We start from the raw sequence: 24,454 nt of genomic DNA, 5'->3' as shown, positions 1-24,454 counted from the left end.
TTGTTAACAAAAGGTGTGATTACAGTGGGAGGGATATGTTTTAATCGTGTAGCCTTCTGTCTGTGCGGTAAGTATATACTATGTCCATGCATAATGTAGCATTACATCTCTATGTCCTACAAATGTGAAAAATGATCTGTAAACAATTACAAATATTTTCACTTAGAAGTTAACATGACTGAAACCAAGATCTAATTTTTATAATTTAATGTTGTCTTTGAAGATAAGGACCTCTTCTACTTCCCAAGTCATAAACTTCTAAAGGCTCAGAAAATGCTCATTGTTTGAGTGTCTGTAATTAGTGTATATAAGACTGTTCAGAAGTGGAGAATAGCATTGCAGTGCAGAAACATTGTTAGAAAGCTAATCTATTTTGCTCAGTTCACCCCATGTTTAGTTAATAATTACCCAGGTTGTGAATGACAGAGCAGCTAAAGGGGCAGAGTGCTGGGACTCCTGATACTGCCCGGCCTGAGGAGAAACAGGAAGACACGATGATCACAGTCACAGACGTCCAGAGTGAGTGCAGGGAAGTTTTGAAGCCTTTTTTTGTTCATTTTCTTCCAGACATTTCAGCATTGTTGTGGACAGTTACATGTCTGGCAATGCCATTGCTTATTTTTCACCAGTTGCCTACAGTGTAAATCGGGATGAAGCTTGAGATCTTGGACAGAGAGGCCATGCTGGTGTCTGACTGAGGAGCAATAAGTGGATTATACTGTAGATCTCAGATGTTTCTTCTGAAGTTATTGTGTACACCTTAAGATGATTTCATACATACCTATCAGGCAATGGCCAAGAATGGAATTTTACCTTGACGTTATTATGTTAAAGATATGGGAGAGCGTGGCCCTGCTAATTGAGGTAATTGTGTGCTTAAAGTAATGTTTAAGACTTTAGGTCTCATTTATAGATTTATCTTCTGCAGCTAGAGGAGCTGTCTGCACTCATTATTAGAACAAGAGAACAAAGGAAAGGTTTGAACTGAGAGGAGTCCATTCGCCCCCATCTTTCTTGGTTCAATGCTACCCGCTTAATGATCCGAGAATCCCGTTGTTTTTTAATGATTTTCACCGGTGTGAACTTGGTGGGAAGGAGGTTAGGGATTTGGTTTCAGGTTCCCTTGGCTCTCTGTGTCAAGAAATGTCTCCTTTTCTCTGTCTCAAATGTTCAGTTATTGTTGTCATGAAATCTGTCTGATGGTGGTGTGTTTTGAGAGCTACTAAGTATTGAAAAGGTTGTGAAGCAGGGTACAGAGGGGGCAGTGTACTTGTCCTGTCTCTCATTTGCCTTTTGACTTGCTGTCTTTCCCCTCTGCCCCTCTTCCAGAGCTGGGCGTGGGCCTGACAGCATTCGGTCTGTTCTTCCTGATGTTCGGAGTGCTGCTGTACTTTGACTCTGTCTTGCTGGCCTTCGGAAATGTGAGTCACTTCACAGCTCCACACTCTGACTCAGGGACATATTGAGATATTTATTTCAACTCCAACAACATTGGCAATGCCTGAGCCCTATTTTACAGCAGACTGTTTTCTGCTGTTTTATGTGTGCTGATTAAATTTCATTCTGGGCTTGTACAATCTGGCCTTCTTAAAGTTTATTTCTCCATTAATTCCATTAAGTTTCTCACTCCTTCCCTACGTCTTATATAGCCTCTAAGAGAGTATTATGAAGGCTACATAAAGCCTTATTCAAACAAAGCATGACTGACTTGTGTACATCTGTTCTGCAGGGATGCTACTTTGTATTTTTAGCTACCTGTATCAGCTTCTGATAGGCTAATGTTAAACTGTCAGCATTTGGCGTAACATGTTGTTTCTGTGGTGACATTAGTAAAGTACAGAAACCCCGCCAGACCTGTTGACACCTCATATGTTTAATGACTCAAAATTCATAAGGTACTTTCTAAGGGGAAGACAAGTGTGTAACTACTGTACATCTTGAAGAAAACAGCAGCCTGAAAGTGCCAACCACAGGTACTGTAATTAAAGAAGAGAGAACAAAAACTGGGCATTTGGATTCTCGCTTGGTCAGTAGATAAGTAATTCAGTTACGCTGTTAAGGAGATGTGTGTGGTGAAGGCCTGTGCTGAGCCAACTCGCAGTGCTCTGTGAGAGCTGGACAGGAAAACGGTTGTATTTTTCTCGGTTGTTATAGTAGTTATCATACTTTACCGCCCCTCCTTCGGCTTTACCATGGTTTAACTATGATTTACTGCATACACCACATTCGAATTTCACAAGGAAAACCCTGACTGCAAACCCATTCTGCTGACACACTACCAGTAACACCTCACACCTGAAGAAGGCTCCAGGGCCGAAACGCTGTGTTTTCTTTCTTCTTTTTTTTCAGCATAGAATAAACCTATTACTTGTTCCTTTGCACACTACCAGTAAGCCTGGGTCTCCTGTGCCCTAGATCCTATTCCTGGCGGGCCTGGCTGTGATAATTGGCCTCAGGAGAACGTTCCAGTTCTTCTTCCAGCGCCACAAGCTCCGAGGCTCCGCCTTCTTCCTGGGGGGTGTGGCTCTGGTTCTGCTGCGCTGGCCGGTGGTTGGCATGGTGATGGAGACTTACGGCTTTGTTCTGCTGTTCCGGTGAGTGGGGCTGACCAGCTGACAAGGGTTGGACAGGGGGGCTTGCGGAGGGAGGAGGGGGCCCCCAGGTGGAGCTTCATATTATAGTCACATTCTCTTCCAAAACTCCCAGGACAGTACTATTTGCCCAGTGGTGAAAAAAGGATTGTGCTGATAACATCTATTAGTGTTATAAAATCAAGGATTCCTATAACTGGATAGATGTAGGATAAGATGATCCTACAAATTACACTGTTGAATGCTTCTCTTGTTGCTTTACTCCAGTATATGGTCATATCAACACTATAGCAGTTGCCTTTATCTCTTGCCAAATCTTCCAAGAGACTGCGTCTTCCTATAAATCATAACAGTGTTTCAGCCTCCATTTCCCAGACAACTCTCAGGAGACAGAAATCACAGAGACAAAAATATCCATATCACTGAATGGCGCGGCTGAGGAAATAGCATTTCTGATCTGAGGCTGAAAGTTCAAATTTGTGTTTTATCCCTCCAGGACTTTCTTTCCTATGGCATTTGGATTCCTTGGGTCTTTAGTAAACATTCCATTCCTCGGCTCGGTAAGAAATACAGTCTATTGTGTGGTGCTATTATAATTATACCGGTAGATTTACATACAGATGGTCTAGTTTGATTGCCTCTGAATCATCATTTGAGATTTGTGAGTGAGGAGAGTTTCAGGGCAGCTAGCTTCCTTGCAGTTTTAAAAAGGAAACGTTGTGCAGCATTTGTGACAGATAAGAGAAATTGTAGAGGCATGTAAATGTGACTCATATTTCTCTCTCCAGCTCCTCAACAGACTGTCTCGCAGCAGCAGCTCTATGGTTTGAGGACGTCAGGCCCAGAACTTAATACAGAGGCAGTGGAGGTCTTCATTTTGAAGCATCTGGGCTTGTTATTTTGTTCTGGGGTCCAGGGACATGAGACGCTCCCAGACCTGAGCCTGTGTGAGAGGATCAGCCCCAGTGTGCTTCTTGTCCTTGTCCTTCTTCCTCAGCACCTGGCACGAGCAGTGACCAGGACTCAGGCCGAAAGGAAGCAATCAAGGACTGAAAAGTTTGGGAATTTAAATCAATAATTTGGGGATTTAATTTTTTTTGGGGGGGTTGCTGTACCCCAAGGCTGCTTGACTCTCAAGGACACCCCCATGAGGGTCCCCAAAGCCTACAATGATCTGTGTTGTATACCCTCTTGCAGTCTTGGATACATCTAATAATTAACATAGTAATCATTTTAAAACGTCCCCACTGCATCACCCTTCTGTAAGCTTTGCAAAGTGACCAATTAGGCCCTGTACCTAGGTCACGCAGTTGTGTTGTGCACAATAAAGCCAGTGTCTTGTTTCAGTAGTCATATTCCATGTAAGGTGTATTTTCTTCTGATTTGGGATTGACTGTAATGTGGTTTGTTTAGTACAGCAGCTCAAACCTGAGACTTGTGATCTGTGAGGCTTTATGCTGCTAACCAGCAGAGTTAGGATTGGCTAGGATACCTCACTCCCCTTTAAATTAATTCCTTTAACCGCAAATAAAAGTTATTTCACAAATCTGTTTTGAGAAGTTTAAAAAAAAACGTTTTTAAACTTGTTTTCAATTTAAAAAGAAAGAGAGAAAATCCATCCATAACTACTTGCACAGTCACTGACTAAGCTTGCAGGCAAGTCGAGTTGGAGCCATCAGCAGCTCTGACCAGAAAGATCAACTCTGAAGAAAGCTCCCTGTACTCATTTATTTTAGCAGGCACATCATTTTCAGCTGGTTCCCAAACTCCTGTACTGTCTCCTCAGAACAACCTTGTTACTGATTCCCAGCCAAACCAGAGAAATTATAGAAGCTTGTGGCAAATTGAAAAGATTCTGGCCTTAGGTTTGAGAACCAGCTCTGAGCAGCGCTGTCTGACTGTAAGAGGAAAATCGTTTTTCCTCGAGCTGCTTAGGCTCAGCTGTTCTGTGTTTATCTGCTCACAATACTTTAGGATGCATCACGTCATGAGAGAGACCGACACCAACCCAAACAAAATGAAGAATTCAAATTGGACACGTGATGACTTGTGCAACACTGCACAACACCATCCAAAGTCACAGCTCTAGCTCAGCAGGCCAATAGTCATTTCCGCGGCTCTTCTTTTAGAGCAGTGAATAAACGTCTCATCAAAGCACAGGAAATATTAACTTTCTAAATTAATTACAGTCATTTTAAAATGCAGTCATTCGGCTGGTTCTCCATGCCTCTGCCACAGCCATTCTCCTGAATGCATTGCTGTATGTGCTGTAACCACTTTATCCGGCGATGGCTGAAGTGAGCTCCAGCCTGACCCAGCAGGGGCTACGCCCTGGGACAGGACTCCCCTCCATCGGAAGGTACACAGACTCACAATCACTCACAATGTAAATGGGCAATTCAGAGATATCAATGGACCAGGACTGCATTTCTTTGGAGCATGACTGTGGAGGACATGCAAACTCCACACAGAAGGAGCCACAGTCCGGAATCAAACCTCGTGCTCAAGAGATGTGATGCAGCTGCATTCAGCTCCACGCCACTGCATTGCCCTGCAGGGCTATGTAGAAGTGTCAGAGCATTGCAGTGCCACGTGTAGGTGTAAAACCACACTGCACCCAGTGCTGACTCTCCCCTGTGAAATGCACACGGTGCAGTCTGGTGGTTTGAACTGGAGAGTTCCATGTGTCAGATGCTATGAAAAAGAGAAAGCAGCTCTGAGGGCAGGAAATTGATTATTTTATAACCCACTTCTCTGTCCGTGAATTCTAGTCAACAAAACCCTTAACTGGTAAGGTACATACATTCCTCACATGGCCATGTTGACATCCTTGATGCACTCATCCTAACTTCCCTTTTAGCTAAAGGAGATCTGGAATAGAATCCAATTCACCGCAACTGGAGCCGCAATTAGAAAATCTTATTTCGATCTATTCAGGGACAAAAAACTGGAGGAATTTCAATCAAGAGCAAGGAAATGAAGAATCAGAGACAAATAATGGTCTGGTTTAGGAAGGTGGGTCAGGCAGGAGAGCAAGGGGTAGGAGTGGGGCTGGGTGTTGTGTCGGTGGAGGGGGAGGGAGAGTGACGCACGCCTTGGAGTGATATAATAGTGGTCCAGTCCCAGAGAGTAAAGAGGAGTCCAGTCCGAGACCTGCTGCTCTGTGCTTCTCAGCATAAGGGATACCAACACAGTGAACAACAGACGTGCTCTCGGCACTCCAGCAGAAGGTAAGCGCTCAGAAGCTTTGCTCTGCCATCATGCTGTAGTACCTGGCCAGGGCGGATGGGAGATCCTCTGTGTGAAAGACATACTATGTAGACACCTGTTATTTTCACAGAAGAAACTGACAGACAGGCTGAGTAAGCATACCGCTGTCTCACATATACTGTATGGAAGTCTGAAGGAAGGATCAAAAGGTTAATTGTATACTGTATATGTGGATCACTCTAAATTGTGTGATTCTCTGAATGCCAAGTATAAAAGGTGCTTGTGGATAATGGTAAGCAGATCAGATAGGGAGAGAATCACTCCGTCAGTCTAATCTTCCAGAGGCCTCTTCATTACCTAATAAACCTCTTTCACATCTTCTCTGAACTGGACCTTCTGACAACACAACACAGGAGCCCAGAAGGGAAAACAGTAATGACTTGAGGGAGTACTGTGAATTAATGTTTTTACTTTTGTAAGTGCAATGAAGGGGAAATAGGCAATATTTTTAAAAATAAGACGCAGAAGTTGTCAACAGCAGGTTGACAACCTCATTGTATACTGTATAAAGTATAAACTGTTTCTTCAGTGCAGTATCTTCAGTTTACATATCTGTAGATGTCAAGAGCTGCTGTTTCATATATTTTACAGTACATTTTGGATGGTAGTCAAGGCTGATAATCTGTCCAATTAAGTTCAGTTGCTAAAATGGACACAACTCTACAAGCAGTAATGCCTCAATGTGTTTTCGAATTTGGAAACAATGCAGAGATCGAAAGAGACTGACGCACGATGTTACTTTATGTGTTACAAAGTCAATCAATGTAAATTAAGAGAAAAAATAGCACATTATCAGAATCGTTTTCTCTTTCATGTTAATTTTTTCTGCTAGGTAGGATCTCTCATAAGAGCTCTAGACCAGGGGTGTCTGGTCAAAACTTCACATGTATACTGATCAAATATTAAACTATGAAAGTCAAATCTTTTTCATTATTTCTTTTTTCGTGTTGGGTGATATGCTGACTTTTTAGATGAAGCATTTCAGGGCTGCGAGTTGTTTCCTCAGTGCAAAACTAAGAAAATGAGTTCACAGTACTCCCTCAAGTAATTACTGGGTTCCTGTGTTGAGTTGTCAGAAGGTCCAGTTCAGTTCTGAAAGCACCAGAGGGGTTTAAAGGTTTAATGGGTCACAGATGTGAGAGTTTGGAAGCGGGGTGTCTGAGGGGCAGGGGGCTCTTGATGTTTGTGTTCCAGTGACGCAGTGCTATTTTTGAAGTGCATTAGGAGAAAGGAAGAGCCCCTCTCATAGCTGACACTGTGAGCTCCCCAGGAAGTCGATCCTGACCTTTCCCCATCCCCCACAGGTGCCCGGGATCTGTGTGTCAGTGTGCCTTTTGCCCCTTTCATCTCTCTAGGGCACTGGGAAGGTAATACCACAGAGTTACTCCTGATGCCTCCGACGCAGACAACTCAGGCTGAGTCAAGCAGGGGGGCGTGCAGCTCAACGCCACAAAACCAGACACAACAACCTATATATTTCAGATCGGTGTGTTCAGTCATGCTGACATTCAAACAGGAAACTGCAAGTCTGGGAGGGCTGGATGATTGAACGTTTCAAAGCACAAACAAAACTATTTTCCAATGAGTGTCCTCTTGACAAAACTGAAACAGAATGGGGCTTCAACAGTGTGAAAGCGCTGGAATCACGAGCTTCGATCTACCTTCTAATGCCTTGTCGGGCAGCGTGGGATTGCCTCTCATTAAAGATCGAACACTGGAAGAGCACGTAAACATTGAAACACTGAAAAGAAAACAGTGCCTTTATTAAAGCAAAACCCTTTCACGAATTTACATGTCTGCTTATGTATTTTTTTTCCCCTCTGAACTTCAGCAGCCACTGGGTGATCAGGAAAGGAAATGGGACACACTGGAAAAGAGATGTCGTGCAGTCCCCTCAGAACAGAGTCCACGATGCTTCTTCTGACCATGATGCTGATGATGTCCGTCCAGCTGGTGGAGCCCTGGGCGGGACACCCACAGATCAGCTCGGCCAGTCCGACAGGTACACCCACCTCCGGGTAACCAGACACAGGGATCTTTCTGCACTGCCCTTGGTTAGACACATAGCTTCTATCCACAAGCAGTGAGATTGGCGAACACATTTAGCCATCCCCCACGGACCACACCTACACCATCACCATCTACCTCTTTATGATTTCTTATCTATTGCACATCTCCAGTCATTGTTTACACGTCTGTATTGTTTACATTCAAGCTGTCTACATGTTTACTTGCACACTGTCTACTGTTTGTTTGTATATTGTCTTGATGCACTGTTTGCACAATGTTTTGTTTTTTACACTTGTTTTACAATCGAGAGACTTTCTGTAAGTAAGAATTCCATTGTACCAGTACCGGTTACATATGGCAATAAAGTTCAAGTTCAAGTACTTGCAGTGCAGATCCTGCATCAGAGCACAAGAGGAAAAATCCTCCTCGAGGAAGTTAGTTAAACGATAGAAGAGAATATAGTTGGCTAACAGAAAGTGAATGAGGGAATTTAATTGTTCTGGCTGGGAGGCATGCTTGCTTTTTAGGGGGAAAAAATCACAGAATATGACAGCAGGCTTTACCCCACAATAAAATATAAAAGTAAAACAGGACAAGGGCCACAAGTGGAGATGGCAAGTGAAGGGGCTGGAAGCAGGAGGCAGCCCTGCGAGTAGGTGTTGGACCTGTGTCCCAGGGACCAGTCAGGGAATGGCTGGAGGGGATTCTGGGATTGTTCAGTCACCAAATCAGCAAGATGGGCTCAATATCACCCTCTAGTTTGTACTCCATCCAGTGATCCAATATTAGAGAAACATCAATGGAAAGGTATTTTATCTGCCATATCTAGTCTAAAAGCATATTTTTTTAAAACTACTGTATGTAGAGTACATGCATCCATTTCTGAAAACAAGAACAGTTACAGTACAAACAAGAGGAGTCCATTCTGCTCATCTTGCCTGTTTGGTTGTCAGTAGCTGATGGATCCAATGATCTCATCTGGACATTCCTCAAAAGAAACTAGGACAACATGGCTTTGTAGCTTGTCCCAGACCTCCAAGCTCTTTCTTTAAAAATGCGACTTCATTTCTCAGTTTGAAAGGCACTTGCACATCAATTATACTGTTGAATCGGAAGACGTTCTCTGTGTTGACAGAGAATTTTGAATATTTGGGTCAGATCCCCTTGTACTCTTCTCTGTTCAAGATTAAAAAGGATCAGATCCTTCAGCTTGACCTGTAAAGAAACAAGGGTTCCCCAGCTTCATCTTTGGTTTGTCAGTGACGTCTGGTTTCCATTCTGCCTATTCCGTAATTACTTATTCAGACAAATGCGCTTAATTGGATTGATTGAGACCAAAACCCTGGAGATATACCCTTGTGATTAAAACCAGAACTCGGCATTATGGTCAGCCCTGCATTTGCCAAATCACATGTTTCCGTCCTTTCCAGTGTCGGGGAAGGAGCCGGAGCCCGGCGTGCAGGACATCCTGAGACGGATGAGCATCACGCCCCCGCCAGGAGCTCGCCTGATCCTGCCTACCGCTGGGAAGATTCCCCCTGCGCTGGCCAGCCTGCTGTTCGGGTCTCGGTTCCCCAGGAGGGGCGGGTGGGCCCAGGCGAGACCCCAGCCCCCCGCTGCGAAACGAGAGAAGAACCTTTCCGCCTACAACTGGAATTCCTTCGGGCTCCGTTACGGAAAACGCCAGTCAAACACCCCGCCGCCGCAGCTCGGCTGAGCCCTCCGTACGCACAGCCGCCTGCTGCTGCCCGTGAGCGTCTCCAAACAGGGACACAATCCGAGCCGTCCCTCCCGCCGCCGAGAGCGCAGAGCAAGGCCGGGTTCTGCTCTGAGAGTCCCTCTTTTCGGCTCCCTGCTTCTGCTTTCCATAGAGACGTTGCCCTTTAACCCCCTGAGCCACAACCAGCTGTCTCTTCTGCTAAAAAACAACAGGCGCCTCTTCATGACTAAAGAGGAGTTAATTCAGGGTTACTGTCTGGTCAGATCGTTTTTAAGTAGTTTCCTTCAGAATGTTGCAGACTTTCATAAATGCCATATAAAGTACCTAAAGGGTAGTTTAAAAGTCTGTGACCTTTTTATATTTGTATTTCTTTATCCTGTGGATATAAAAGGCTAAAAGTCATAATAACTACAAATTTTATGGACTTTACACATAGTAAAATTAGACCACAGTTGCAGTTATATGAACAGTTGCTACAACTGTGATTAAGTCCTTGTTTTTCAACAACATTGAAGATGTGTTTTGAAGCTTTTTATTTAAAAGTGTATTTTGTGTGTGTGTAATACTAATTTATTTGTTTGAATAACTTTTTGGAAAACAAAACTATTAAAACAAGCTTTGCTTCAATATATTGTAGGAGTGTCTGACTTTTATAAATAATGAAAGGCAAGTATTTAATTTTTATAATGACTATTGGAGAGACATAATGGAAAATCTTAATGTAAATGTAATGTAAATTCATATGCATTATGAATGATATTCTAAACCTTTGAAATACATACTGTATTAAATACATATTCCTCCAGTTATTTGTATGCAAAATGAATTAACTGTTAAACATTTTTTTAAACAATTCAATAATATGTATTTTCTCAAAATGTATTTGGTGACCCTAATCATAACTGCTTTGTTTTCTGTGCCCAGCCATGCCAGACTATGATCGACTTTGAATTTGTTACAGTTATTCACAAAAACGGATAATTATTTTATTATTTTGTAGTGATTATCATTAATAGCAATTGGTTGTGCTGAATGTGCAGGGATTTGGGTTTTTCTATTTTTGTTCGCACCAGACTTGCGCTGCGGTAAGCCACATTTTCCACTGAAGGAGCTTGTTTGCTTTTGCTGTGCTTCAGCTTTCCTTCTGTAGAAGCCTGGTACTGATGTAATCATCTCTGAGACCTGCAGACAGAAGGGAACTGCAGCAGAGAGGCAGCCGCCCTCCATAGCCTCTGTGTCTGGGTGCGGGGTCCCTGAGGACTCTCAGAAATGGGGACCCTCGTCACTCTCTGCCTGGGGCTTCTGCTTGTGGCTGGGGTCAGAGGTAGGGGGGCACCGGATACTTTTTCGGGGGAGGGGTCACTGCTTCACAGTTGCGTGTATTTCATCTGGGCCAACATGTAAGCGTTAACAGACCTTCAGTCTCATGGCGCGTTGTTACATGTAATAACGGTGGGGTGGCGTTTGTAAAAGCGCTGTCATTCTGGAGCACTTTCTTGTGCTTTTGAGTTGAACTTTTCTGAGAATTTCTAAAGATAACCATCTGATCTACAAATGGTGACAGGATGGATAAAGATTTTTTATTATTATTATTTACCATGAATTCGTCCGTTTAATGCAAAACCAACTAGTATTTAATTCTGGATATAGTGCAGAAGGCAGCTTTTTCCCTTTTTCTCAGCAAACAAAAAATTAAGCAACAAGGATGTGAAATGCTTTTATTACAAAAAAAATGTTCTAATCCTCTGTCCTTCTCTGAGTGATCACTAATGTGCTACAAAAAGGTTCAAAATAATTCAACCAAGGATGTGACCAAGTAATAATGTTGACATGGGATTATGTGTATAAATAGTTTAAACATGATCCACCACTTTGTGGAAGGTGGCTGTGCCTGTGGCGTTTTACAAGGGCGAAAGAAAATTGTGCAGCTGCGTTTCTTTTCAAATGTGCCTCTTAAAAAAAGATGTCTGCCGCTCAGGGAAGCAGATGTAGGTAAGGAGAGCTGCTGAGAACAGAAGAGAAATCCGCCATTTTAAGCTTCTCTTTAGGCCTTAGAACTGAAATAGACCTTTGATTGCAAAACAGTACCCGTCTTCTCTGAGGAACACTTTAAAGCACATAGTGTAAGAGGGCCATTCAAATACCTAATTTGTGATTAAATAACACATTTTGTAAGAAGGGGGGAGGGTACGAATTTAGTCTTCTGTCACAAATCTACTGAATTACAGTTTTCACTTCTGCTTAAAACCGAATCAAACCAATTTCCTCATTTTTAAAATCTTCTGTCTGCACTGTAAAAAAACATATTACATTTTAAATAAATATTTATTCTACTTTAGGAAATGTTTTTTGTTCATGTTAAATGCTAAATAGTGTACAACATGTCTGTTCATGGGAAAAAATGGTTCGTAATTCATAAAGTTATATATACGTTAGTCAACATTTATCTTGCTGTAAAAATGCAGAGCAGGCAAATACACAATTAACACATATAGATAAATAAAAATAAATACCAAATTTCCTATTTTTAATAACACGCATTCCATCTATAAAAGTACATCCAAATATGACCCACATGAGGTAACTTATGAGGAACAGCATCAAGAAGAAATATCATTGTCTGGACTGTTTATTAGCTCTCAGTGTTCCATTTAACTGCTATTCCCTGATCCACCACAATATCAGAGTCCCTCAGTCCTAGAAATGTATTCTTAAATCTTATAAGTAAAACACCCATCATAAGTTTCCTATATACTAATGATAATTGGTGTTATTATTTCATCTCTCTACATTTGAAATTATTTGGGGTAAATATACATTTTACACAATAAATTCCAGTAGTTATGGTAAATATCACTCACGGTTCATAGTGTATTGTTGGTTATAGCAGGTACTTAAACTACTTAGATTTTTTATGTGTCAAAAATTAAATTTCACAATGTCGTATATACAGTAGCAATTCATTCATCTGTATACAAGTGTACACAGAACAGATAACACAACACTTAAGGTATTTAGAATTAGCAGTGAAACAAATCAGAGGACTCAAGTAGAGACTATGTAGAGTGCATTTTAAAACAAGAACAAGAGACACTTCTTTACACAAAGGGTTGTGGGAACAGGAGCTGATAGGCAGACTTCTTTCAAGAAACAGCTGAGGGAGTTTTTTGGATCAATAAACTACTGAAAGCCATTCTTACAAGTACAAAAAAAAGAGTTATATTTTGTTTTATTATTGTACTCTCTCGCTATTTACTGTATATGGCTTTATTGTATGGAATTAGTGTTACTTCTATTGATACATGAACTAAAAAGAGTGTTCTCTTATCTGTCCAGGTCAATATTATGTAACCGGCCCAGAGATGGTCTTCGGGACCGATGGTGGGTCTGTCGATGTTGAATGTCGGTATGCATCATCAATGACAAACTACAGTGCCTTGCGAAAGTATTCGGCCCCCTTGAACTTTTCAACCTTTTGCCACATTTCAGGCTTCAAACATAAAGATATAAATTTTTTATTTTATGTGAAGAATCACCAACAAGTGGGACACAATTGTGAAGTGGAACGAAATCTATTGGATTTTTGAAACTTTTTAAACTAATAAAAAAATGAAAAGTGGGGCATGCAAAATTATTCGGCCCCTTTACTTTCAGTGCAGCAAACTCACTCCAGAAGTTCAGCGAGGATCTCTGAATGATCCAATGTTGTCCTAAATGACTGATGGTGATAAATAGAATCCACCTGTGTGTAATCAAGTCTCTGTATAAATGCACCTGCTCTGTGATAGTCTCAAGGTTCTGTTGAAAGCGCAGAGAGCATCATGAAGACCAAGGAACACACCAGGCAGGTCCGTAATACTGTTGTGGAGAAGTTTAAAGCCGGATTTGGATACAAAAAGATTTCCCAAGCTTCAAACATCCCAAGGAGCACTGTGCAAGCGATCATCTTGAAATGGAAGGAGTATCAGACCACTGCAAATCTACCAAGACCTGGCCGTCCCTCTAAACTTTCAGCTCAGACAAGGAGAAGACTGATCAGAGATGCAGCCAAGAGGCCCATGATCACTCTGGATGAACTGCAGAGAACTACAGCTGAGGTGGGAGAGTCTGTCCATAGGACAACAATCAGTCTTACACTGCACAAATCTGGCCTTTATGGAAGAGTGGCGAGAAGAAAGCCATTTCTCAAAGATATCCATAAAAAGTCTCGTCTAAAGTTTGCCACAAGCCACCTGGGAGACACCCCAAACATGTGGAAGAAGGTGCTCTGGTCAGATGAAACCAAAATCGAACTTTTTGGCCACAATGCAAAACGATATGTTTGGCGTAAAAGCAACACAGCTCATCACCCTCAACACACCATCCCCACTGTCAAACATGGTGGTGGCAGCATCATGGTTTGGGCCTGCTTTTCTTCAGCAGGGACAGGGAAGATGGTTAAAATTGAGGGGAAGATGGATGCAGCCAAATACAGGACCATTCTGGATGAAAACCTGTTGGAGTCTGCAAAAGACCTGAAACTGGGACGGAGATTTATCTTCCAACAAGACAATGATCCCAAACATACAGCAAAATCTACAAAGGAATGGTTCACAAATAAACGTATCCAGGTGTTTGAATGGCCAAGTCAAAGTCCAGACCTGAATCCAATCGAGAATCTGTGGAAAGAGCTGAAAACTGCTGTTCACAAACGCTCTCCATCCAACCTCACTGAGCTCGAGCTGTTTTGCAAGGAAGAATGGGCAAGAATTTCAGTCTCTCGATGTGCAAAACTGATAGAGACATACCCCAAGCGTCTTGCAGCTGTAATCGCAGCAAAAGGTGGCTCTACAAAGTATTAACGCAAGGGGGCCGAATAATTTTGCACGCCCCACTTTTCATTTTATTAGTTAAAAAAGTTTCAAAAATCCAATAGATTTCATTCCACTTCACAATTGTGTCCCACTTGTTGGTGATTCTTCACATAAAATAAAAAATTTATATCTTTATGTTTGAAGCCTGAAATGTGGCAAAAGGCTGAAAAGTTCAAGGGGGCCGAATACTTTCGCAAGGCACTGTACGTGAAAGTTTGGTGTCGAGTGTTCGGAGGTACTTGTACTGACCTGGCTACAACAGACAAAGAAACTAATTATCATGGGGTGTCTATTAAGGATGACAAACCCAATAATACATTTATAATAACATTGTCTCAACTGAAAGAACATGATTCTGGACGATATCATTGTAAAGTAAAAAAGTCAAGGAGAACCAATTGGAGGTACACAGGAGATCAAAATTATAAACATGAAGTGGAGTTGAAAGTTCTACCAGGAAAGCTATTTGCTCTTTCCCAAAATGATTTAGAGACGTTTATACAGCATGTATACATTATTATGAAATTGAAATTATAACATTGAAAAGCTTCTTTAATAAATAGCTTTAACTATTTCATTTCCAGTTTTGCACTTTGATTCAAATGCCTCTTTAACCTTCCCCTTTTCTCCCATTCATTTCTAGCTCCGAAGACAGTCATCGGGACCGTGGGTGGATCTGTGATTGTTGACTGTAGTTACAGCGTCAAGTTCACTCAGTACCGGAAGAGCTGGTGTCAAGTGCATCAAAGTGGATCATGTTACAGTATAGCGAAGGTGAATCCTGGAATGGTGTTTTTTGGCCGTGTGACTGTGCAGGACGATATCAAGAACAAGACATTTTCAGTGACACTGACTCGCCTGCAGGAGACAGACGCGGGAAGATACAGGTGTGAATTTGTGTTGAATGGAGACAGTATGACCCAACAAGTAGAGCTGAAGGTTTTCAACCAACCCGGCCTCAGAGTACAAGAGACAGTGTCTTCAGAATCAGGGGGATCTGTGGTAATCAACTGCGAATACAGTCAGGAATACATGAAGGAAGAGAAGTACTGGTGCAAAATGCAAAATGGCGAATGTAAGAATCTGTTATATCAAAAGCTCAGCCGTGAAGTAATAATGATCACTGACAATCAGCACAATTGCTCTTTGACACTGTCAATGACATTGCTGTCCTGGGAAAATGCTGGACAGTACAGCTGTATCATAAAAGAGATTGGCAGGTTTATCAGTAAGAATGTGGAGCTGAAAATTATTGATATTAAAGGTCCAGCTATTGTAAATGGAACCGCAGGCGGTTCTGTAATTATAGAGTGCCAATACAATGAAATGTATCAGTACGGGTATGTGAAATACTGGTGCAAGGTGGGCGCCAATGGACAATGTACCAGATTAAAGCTGTATACACGTGACGATATGAGATATCGGATAACACAAGATGGCAGAAGTAGTATTACTGATCAGACCTGGAGTGAGTCATTCGTTATTGCAATATCCATGCTGAAAGTCAGTGATGAAGGGCTGTACCGCTGTGGAATAGAAACAGATCCTCTTCTCCAGCACAGCACAGATGTTCGTCTGAATGTCTTTCCAGGTAAGAATACAGAATTACCTGAAAACTGCCACGATACCATTAAACACTGCAACTGGAGTCAATATTGTTTCTTCCAGCACTTCTTTTCACAGGTTTAGCTGGCTGGTTGTTGTCTGTGATCTCAAGGGATTGGTGCAGAAGTGAGAAGGGTACAGTATAACAGTCCTCAGGTCACTCTCCAGGCCATACAGGAACACTTACATTTCTTTAGTATAATTCACAAACAAAAACCAACAACACTCACCTGGGGTCAGGGAAGCGTCTAGAAAGAGGACAATGGGTCCTGTGCCAGGCAACAGAGAGTAGTGAAGAACTGTTGTTCATAGCGGACACATTCATGTTTTATTTTATAAATAAGGATTTAAGATTTTTACGTACATTTTGGTAGTATGTTGTAAATTTGGTTGTTTTATTAAATTAATTGAAAATGTTACTAATCAAATATCACAGTCTATTAGCTCAGGCAAACACAATCTAATTAGACATTATTAAAAAAAATCATTTTCAAGATGCTGGATTATGTTTAGAATCTTTTTTCATCAGCATCACATTAGTTTATGATCCAGAGGTTCTTAAACATTGTATAAAATATTGGTTCTAACAGATTCTCACTCCACCACAGTGCCGCATGTTGAGAGTTTTGATCGGGGAGATTGAGAAAGTGTTGGCAGGGGCTCTCTTTGTTCTTTCCACATCCCACATATTTACCTGTCAGGAACAAATTACAGGCAATCGGTTCTTTTGAGCCGCAAGCTGTACATAGCGAAAAGGGCATTAAACACCTCATCTCCAAGTGTGCAAACCAGAGTTCAGAGTCAAGCAATGGTCATGGTGGGGATCCAACTCCAAGAAAGCCCACTGGGCTGTGCCAGCTGGGGGCAGCACCAGAACAAGGGGGCGCACAGATTAAAAACTCACCTCCATGCTCTAAACACCATATTTTTCCTTAAACAATAATAAGCCACAGAATAATCTCCTTGATTACAACAGTGCTGGGGCTAACTGGTTGAAATCAATTTTTGAAATTGGTGTACTGGCAGATCAGGACACCTAGAATTTGACCCTGCGATATCCCAGTCACTGGCCTCGGCATGCACATTATGAAGTGTGCAAGTTTCTGTTGCAAGCCACTGGGGAACCTAATATCTCTCCCCACTGACCACTGTATTATGTTACTCACAGTCGGGACACTGAATCTTATATTTGTGTTTAATAGTGATGGCAGCATGGTCATGTTTCCTGCAGGTGAAAATCCTACAACCACTGTGGAACCACTCCCAACCAAGCAACAGGAGGACCACAATACAAAGAGGTTTGGAAATGTCCCACAGAAATAACAGAAGTCACACTCATAGAGATACAGGAGATGTAAGATGTAAGATTTAGCTTACACATGCTTCTCGAAACAGAACTAGCACGAATCATCTTCAGGAGACAATGTTGAGAAATGTCCTTAAGCACACCTTAATGAGTGTTGTCACGCACGCAAATCAATGAAGAAAAAGCACATAACTCAACTGTTAGGACAAGGCAGTAAATCCTACTACATGTCATGAAAAGAGAATCGATCTTTCAAGAGACCACAACCCAAGAATGAAGCTATGGAATGACACCTCCTATGCAATAATGTGTTCAATGCCTTCCTATTACATATGATGTAATACACATATACTCTTGAATTTTTAGTGTCGGTCCTACTACAGAAAGAGTCAGCCCGATTGTCTTTGTGATCTTGGGGATCCTGGCGCTGCTCCTCATGATCCCCGCTCTGATCTTCATTAAAAGGAAGTGTACCAAGCGCAGTGGTGAGTACGATGTCTCTGAACTGCACTGTGGGCAGCAGGTCACCGGGGTAAGATAGTCTTGCAAAGTACTCACTTTGTATCATCAAAATTCTGCATAAAGCATATTGATCAAAATACCCTCTATACTGTGACACTGCCTTTGTATTTTAAAAATCTACACCACCCATGCGAGTAGCCCTGGGCACAGTGCATGAACATTAGCAAGAATGAGAGGGAACTGGGCCAAGCCTGTGACAAGGGTATGCTTTTAATGTAGGGTTATGGCAATTTAACTCAAATTGAAAGAGAACCGTTATTGTTATTGCCTTCATTGTTCTTGAATATACTGTAACACTAGAAAACGTGAGTAGAGGTTTATGCAAGATGCCTGTTTTCTATGTTTTAGGTGGTACGATAACCTTCCACAACAATGGAACCAGCTTTCACCTGAGAGAAATCCAGACCACCTCTTCAACAGTGGTGAACGAGAATCAGTACGTCTACCACACCTACTTCCAGCCAGCCATCAGCACTAGCAATGTCAACGGTAGATAAAACTCCTACTGGCTCTAACACTGAACACAGTACTACAGTCCTCTTCATTCATTATTTAATTCTCCTTTCCTTAGTGCTTGATGACGATTCATCTACTGACAGTTCAGATTCTTCGGATAGTTCGGTGAGTGCTGATTCTAAAAACTCTGAAGTAGATTCCTGGGAAAGAAACGTGGTGCTTGTTCAGCTTTTCATTGTGGACACCACAATGAGCTACTGCATGTTTAAATTCACGCCCACTTGATGAGGCAGAAGACACAGTCATGCAGCTGTGAGCTCAGAATGGCCATGTGTTCTTGCATTTGGCAGGCACAAATTATCTCCGTCTCAAATCAAAAATAAGAGGATGATGCCTATTACATTTTGTCTTGTTTCAGTTCATTTTCCACAGGCCTTTTATTCCAAACTTTTTATGCAAAGCTTTGTACGGTACAAATGCATGTTAAAAGCGATGTCTAAACAAATGGTTGATGTGATAGTGTTTAAGGACTTCGCCTGCACTTTCAGCTATTTATACATTCCTGATGTTCTGTGTTTCATATGGTACATAGTCCAGTTCTTACTGGAGTCTTCCACTGTTTTGCCTCAGTCTACAGAGGAGCCCAGCAGGTTCTCCAGATACGCCTGTTTGAATCTGAACGGGACGGCAGAGGATGAGCTGGAACAAGCACACGACTACGTGAACGTGTCCGAGGATGGATGGATCGACCCTTCGGACTATGTGAATGTCCCGAACTCAAACGAGCTGGGAGCTTGTGGAGCCCCACGCAAAGCTGAGGAAGACTACGTGAATGTGGAGCCGTCCCGGGCCGAGCAGGAGAGAGAGGAAGAGCAGGAGGGGGTGGAGAGGGAAGCTGGGGTAGCCGAGAAGGAGAAGGAAGAAGACAGCAGTGAGGAGGATGAGGGGGGAGAGATTCACGAGGAGGACAGGGAGGTAACATATTCACAGGTTGTGTTCAAGTGAAGGACGCCTTGCTGCAGTCATGATCATGCCTTTCTCTTGCCTATTAGGAGGACTAAAAGGAGTCTTTGTGGCATTCAGCCCTGTTTAATATCGTCTTCTGACTAAATCACTGCATTGCAGATTATAAAGCTGTTCACATCAGCAGTGACCTATTGGTTCTGGGCCAGGTTTTTGTATTTTTTAGTTCTTTTTTTTTTCTTGTTTGATGATCCACTGCGGATCTGCAGGACAGGTACTGAGATGTGTCATGTGAGCCGGACGTGCAGTCTCACCTGAACTTGTGCGTCAGACTGTGTGAAGCGGGTCGGAGTCCTGCGCAACGTGGTTTCAGACACAGGCGAACTGAGCCGCTGATCGGCTCAACCTCCACCGGAGCTGTTCGCTCCCGCTCCGATCAGAGCTTTCATTTCCACGCGCATCTGGCCGCATTCCGCATTTCTTTTTGCAGACTGCGTTGTCAGATATCTGAGATATCAAAGACTTTTCGATGTAGGGGGACGGGGGGACAGGCGGAGGGAAGTCATCCAGGAAAGAAGTCGTCGGAGCTGCTAGCTTTCGCTCGAGGAATGTGAATGTCTTTGAAATCCATTTTTCACTGGCCTTCAATCTTAAGCACACAGCACCCTCATTTTTACACGCACACCATCCTGCCTGTGTGTGTGTGGTGGTGGGGAGGGAACAGTGAATGTCAAGACGATGACAAGAAACCTTTAGCGTTAAAGGTCACTAAAACCTGATAAAAGAAGAATGAAAATTCAAAGAATTCCTTCCAAAGCCAGCGTTGTTCACCTATCCTGAGAATGTCTGCTGCACCATCGCTTTTAACGGCATGTAGATACGTCCGCAGCGCACGTTTATGTAACGTACATCTTTACACACCTCCATCTTGAATTCCTATTTCATATTCACTTTGTGGTACTTAAAATTGTTTTTGACCGTTTTATTTGACTTCCATTGAAACATTTGTTTTCGAAAATAAAAAGGAGAACAAAATAAAGCGATGTTGGCGTTTTGTATTCGGATCCCGTGACGCTTGTTTCACAATGTAAAGTAAACGCGAATTGTTGATAAATACTTGGGAAAGAGTAAAAAGAGAATTCTGTGGTCGGAGTGTGAAATGAGCGCCGCGGGGAATGTGCAGAATTTCGCTTAGGGCTGGAGGCGAGGGCGCGGGCCCGCTGACACCGCTCACAGGTGGAAATACAGTAGTTTGCAGCTGTTCTACATGCTGAGTGGAGTAGGAATGCAGTACTGTATTTTTTATCAGAATGCTGAGAAACACTTTGAAGCGACTTGGGACCTGGCACATGACTTTTATCTGCACACGTCTTTTCTTTATCAGACCTGACAGGAAGGATTTAGATTAAGAACAGAAAAGATTACAGAATTTTAGATATTATCGCCGCACAGAGAGATAAGGAGAGGACTGCGTGCTCGAGAGGGGATTTCAGTCTGTGAAATATAATTAGATGAAAATGCAGTCATATTTTATGTTTTGAAAATTGAAAATAAATTATATTAAAGCAACAGTACGTTTTCTCTCCTTAAGTGGAATTTTCTCTTAATTTGTAAACTGGTACCCTCTCTCCCGCTGTGCCTTCCTCACTTGTGATTGGTTGACCCATGTGGCCCATGTGACATCATTAACGACGCAACACAGCTGTAATCCCAGCCGGGCTTTTCTGGTCAATCGTCATATTCTCCCAGGTGAAGTCGTGTCTTTTGCAGTATGTCATCTCGCGATATGCGGGCTTCATGTCGCGATATAGGGACTGGACATTTTGTCGAGGTATGTCATATCGCGACTTATGTCGCAACATGGGGGTCGGGGGGGGCATGTCATATCGCGATATGTGGGCTTCATGTCGCGACATGGGGGCGGGGCTTTTTGTCGAGGTATGTCATATCACGACATATGGACCCCATATCGCGACATGGGGGGGGGGGGCGCATATCATATCGCAATATGAGGACTTAATGTCGCGACATGGGGGCGGGGCGTTTTGTCGAGGTATGTCATATCGCGATATATGGACTTAATGTAACGCGGCTGGTATGTGATCGTGACACGTTGAATTGTGAATGCGCTGTGGATGCCATGACATTCTTTGCTATTCAGTCTTGAGCTCAGTGTGATTTCTCTTAGATTGATCAGTTATTTGAAACTAATGGATGTGTTACTGTGTATCCAGCGTGCTCATACAGCACACACAGTTAACTGGAGCCGCAGTATTTGGACCAAGAGGAAAAGCCACCACCAATAGCTTCATATATAGTTTTTGGAACTACAGCTGTGGCGCTTTACCAAATCAGAGTGTCGATTCTTAATCTTGCTAAATTTCACCCAATCGTGGCCCGAATTGTTCACCAAGATTCAGGCCGCGGGTTTAGCCAATCACGGGTCTGAGAGCTGTTCAAGCTAGCAGCGCCAGGTGGATCGGCTTGTTTACTGTCGATGATAATCTATTTTTAAAATGTTTTACTTATTTGCAAAATAAATACATCGGCTTATTTTTATTTTAACGTCTTTATGGATTCACAGTGTCCCGCAATAAATACATTTTTATTTGGAATATAACAGTCTCCGTTGTTTTCTGTGAGGAATACATGATATTTGAACAATTTTAATCGTGTATTTAAGGTAGGAGAAACACCTTCAAAAATGGATAGAAATGTAAAGTCTATGATTATTATATTATTATGCTTGTGCTTCAGTTTTGTATTTTATTGTTAAATTATATTGATCTTGAAACTAATACCTAAAAATGTGAATGTGGGCACTCGTGTACCAGCGGTAATTTGGAAACTAGTGTCAGGATACAGCAACGGTGTCTCTTCACCAATAAAAGGAGTACAAAGGCAATACATTTTCGAGAATATGGTTATAAATTTAAAGATAAAACACCTAACCCAATGAACTAACATACTGTAGTAACTCCTCCCTAAATGTAAAGGTTTATTAGTGTAAAGGCTGCAAACTCTGGAGTCAACTGATCAAAAGATCACATTGAAAGATCTGGTGATCGTGACCTTGCTGTTTTTGTACGTTGAAATATTGAAATATTGAAATTTATTTGAAACATCCACCTCACCCGACCAGACAGACTCAGAAAACAAATTGCACCCATTGTTTTAATCACATTCAGGAGTGAAAGTACCGAGTATGTTTGTTAAATACAAACGCTATTTTTCAACTGCACAAACGCAGCACTTAAGTTATGCGGCAGGTTTCAGCGTTTGTGCTGTTTGTAGGGCAACTTCACGGAGCTCTCCAAGGCCTGTGGCCGGAAAAAGTTTTAGTAGCAGGATGGGGTCATTAGGCTAGACTAGGTGAACCAGACAACAACTTTGTTGATGATGCATGTTGCCTAGAGTAACACAATCCGGTATATTATTTTAGATGTGATGAATACTGCTCCGGTTTTTAAATGGATAGAACACGTGTACATAGTGTTTCCGAAGGGTCAGTGTATTGTCCTTCCTCTCCCCCCCCCACAAGAACGCCCAGTTGCTACATTGTTTAATTACATAACTGTATAACGGCAGGGCTTCGAACCAGGCTCCGAGGTACGTTTATAAGATGGAGTTAATAGTTTTAAGTCATCAAACTGTACCAGACCTTCAGAACCTTCCCGTGAATTTCTGAGACGACATTAAGGTCAAAGGAATGGGCCCGAGTATCCTTTCCATGCAACAACCTTGGGGCAGGACCTGGGTTTCACGCTCCAGAGAGCCCGCTGGAGGATTCTCCTCCGTTGCTCTTCCTTTGTGACACTGGCAGGTAGGGATCTGCTCAATTATTTGGCGTGTTACACAGTGCTTGATTTTGCTGGGGGGGGGGGTGGTGTCTCGGGTCCTTCCGTCGTTTCAGTTCTGTGGCCAAGAGACGTTGCACGAGTCTCGAATATTAGGTGAGATTTTGTGTTTTGAGATTTGTTCAGTTTTACATTTGCTACATGGTCTGTTCTTTGGTTTCTGACATTTATTTGAAAATGCCCCTTAAAGAAGTTTTTTTGTGTGACTTGTTTGTTTTTATATAGCGACGTGGATGGACTACGCCTCCCTATAATTCATGACTTAGCCTATAAACCCAGTTTCTTAGTTCAGTAGGTTTTCTCATTTAATGTCTAACATTAAAAAGTGTACATAAAATATTTTTATAAGTATTATCCTGTTTTGTTTCGTGCTGTTTTCAACGTAGTGCAGCTTATTGAATTCTGGAAGCCAGTGTTAACTTCTTAGACATGGCGAAATGCAGAGCAGGAACTGAAGTTTAGTGATTGATGAGTCAGTGTTGTAAGCTGAAAAGCTCGTACTTTATTATATATATATATTAATTGGGGGACCATGTCGAGAAGCTTCTCCACAAATCTTTCAGCCAATAAAGTTTGAAAACTTCAAAAGAGTTTGAATATGCACTGTATGATATGCAACAACCTACGGAAAGCGACTGCAATTACTTCATTTCACCGCAAGAGGGGGCGCAGAAGCTTTACCTGAGCTATAATACCTGATACCTGCTTTATATATTTACCTCACGATGTTTTTCACTTTTGAGTTTTTTTAATGTGACCCGACACATAAACAGTAAACTGTGTGACGTTATTTTTTGCGAGTGTGATGTGTTTCAGAGTTATTGACAGGAAACCATCCAGACCACATACGTAGCTGTTAAAGCGGGTCGTCGTTTTCAGAAACGAAACTTTGATAACCGTTTACACTTTTCAAATAATTCTAGATGTGCACGTACGACTGTACGAATGTACTTTCTGCAATGCAGTTAGGTTTATTTATTGCGAAATCCTAAAACTTTAAGTGCAGAAAAAATAAACACCCTGCTTTAATCAAATCTATACGTAGTTTACAGGGTTTCTTAGAAGAAGAAATGCATGTTACAAATGTATTAACCATTTTAGTCTATCAGGGGATCTGCAGCCTTTAAGGGTTTGTTAGTTGTAACAAAGAGAAACTTCGAGTACTTCATCAGAATTACAATAATGTCTGGAATCGGTGAGGGATTCTGTTCTGTGCGGAGCAGGTGGGCTTTTAACCGACGATAAAAAGGCCGTGGTTAGTTAGAGTATCTAATTAAAGCTGGATTCTGCCAAAAGATTTG

General features: G+C 42.1%; 4 protein-coding genes across 6 annotated transcripts in view; all 4 read left to right on the top strand.

Moving 5' to 3' along the window:
* Positions 1–385: 385 nt before the first annotated feature.
* Positions 386–3,525, top strand: golt1a (golgi transport 1A). Its single transcript, XM_088640467.1, has 5 exons — positions 386–519; positions 1,330–1,421; positions 2,416–2,594; positions 3,088–3,151; positions 3,380–3,525. Exons 1-5 carry the CDS (start codon positions 420–422, stop codon positions 3,419–3,421), a joined length of 477 nt encoding a protein of 158 aa, XP_088496593.1. The 5' UTR covers positions 386–419; the 3' UTR covers positions 3,422–3,525.
* Positions 3,526–3,530: 5 nt separating this feature from the next.
* Positions 3,531–10,218, top strand: kiss1 (KiSS-1 metastasis suppressor). The gene is made up of 3 exons (XM_088640468.1): positions 3,531–5,821; positions 7,693–7,863; positions 9,302–10,218. Exons 2-3 carry the CDS (start codon positions 7,719–7,721, stop codon positions 9,586–9,588), a joined length of 432 nt encoding a protein of 143 aa, XP_088496594.1. The 5' UTR covers positions 3,531–5,821; positions 7,693–7,718; the 3' UTR covers positions 9,589–10,218.
* Positions 10,219–10,529: 311 nt separating this feature from the next.
* LOC148658803 (polymeric immunoglobulin receptor-like) lies at positions 10,530–20,412 on the top strand. Of its 3 annotated transcripts, XM_088640457.1 has the most exons (9): positions 10,530–10,915; positions 15,088–16,035; positions 16,113–16,184; positions 17,281–17,347; positions 17,722–17,840; positions 18,226–18,366; positions 18,449–18,498; positions 18,964–19,308; positions 19,566–20,412. In XM_088640457.1, exons 1-9 carry the CDS (start codon positions 10,861–10,863, stop codon positions 19,575–19,577), a joined length of 1,809 nt encoding a protein of 602 aa, XP_088496583.1. In that variant the 5' UTR covers positions 10,530–10,860; the 3' UTR covers positions 19,578–20,412. The 3 variants fall into 3 exon arrangements, with proteins under 3 accessions (XP_088496583.1, XP_088496582.1, XP_088496584.1); XM_088640456.1 differs by having other exon boundaries at positions 10,536–10,915; positions 18,964–20,412; XM_088640458.1 differs by lacking the exon at positions 16,113–16,184 and having other exon boundaries at positions 10,587–10,915; positions 18,964–20,412.
* Positions 20,413–21,271: 859 nt separating this feature from the next.
* The window catches only part of optc (opticin), a 132,612-nt gene continuing 129,429 nt past the window's right edge, over positions 21,272–24,454 (top strand). The window contains exon 1 of the mRNA XM_088640465.1: positions 21,272–21,979. The gene's annotated coding sequence lies outside the window, so the exon portion shown is untranslated. The remainder of the gene's footprint in view (positions 21,980–24,454) is intronic.

Source organism: Lepisosteus platostomus, chromosome 7 (genome assembly GCF_059453375.1).
Source record: "Lepisosteus platostomus isolate fLepPlt1 chromosome 7, fLepPlt1.hap1, whole genome shotgun sequence".
Taxonomy (NCBI): Eukaryota; Metazoa; Chordata; class Actinopteri; order Semionotiformes; family Lepisosteidae; genus Lepisosteus; species Lepisosteus platostomus.
The sequence above is the reverse complement of the archived record's forward strand: the minus strand, read 5'-3'. Positions and strand labels throughout refer to the sequence as shown.

Excerpts from the sequence above, each read along its gene's own strand:
- golt1a (XM_088640467.1), top strand. The coding sequence starts at position 420 with ATGACAGAGCAGCTAAAGGGGCAGAGTGCTGGGACTCCTGATACTGCC. Across the intron at positions 520-1,329 it reads CACAGTCACAGACGTCCAGA|AGCTGGGCGTGGGCCTGACA; the intron begins GTGAGTGCAGGG and ends CCCCTCTTCCAG. Across the intron at positions 2,595-3,087 it reads GGCTTTGTTCTGCTGTTCCG|GACTTTCTTTCCTATGGCAT; the intron begins GTGAGTGGGGCT and ends TTATCCCTCCAG.
- LOC148658803 (XM_088640456.1), top strand. The coding sequence starts at position 10,861 with ATGGGGACCCTCGTCACTCTCTGCCTGGGGCTTCTGCTTGTGGCTGGG. Across the intron at positions 16,185-17,280 it reads TTGGTGCAGAAGTGAGAAGG|GTGAAAATCCTACAACCACT; the intron begins GTACAGTATAAC and ends TGTTTCCTGCAG. Across the intron at positions 17,348-17,721 it reads GAGGACCACAATACAAAGAG|TGTCGGTCCTACTACAGAAA; the intron begins GTTTGGAAATGT and ends TTGAATTTTTAG.
- kiss1 (XM_088640468.1), top strand. The coding sequence starts at position 7,719 with ATGGGACACACTGGAAAAGAGATGTCGTGCAGTCCCCTCAGAACAGAG. Across the intron at positions 7,864-9,301 it reads CAGCTCGGCCAGTCCGACAG|TGTCGGGGAAGGAGCCGGAG; the intron begins GTACACCCACCT and ends CGTCCTTTCCAG.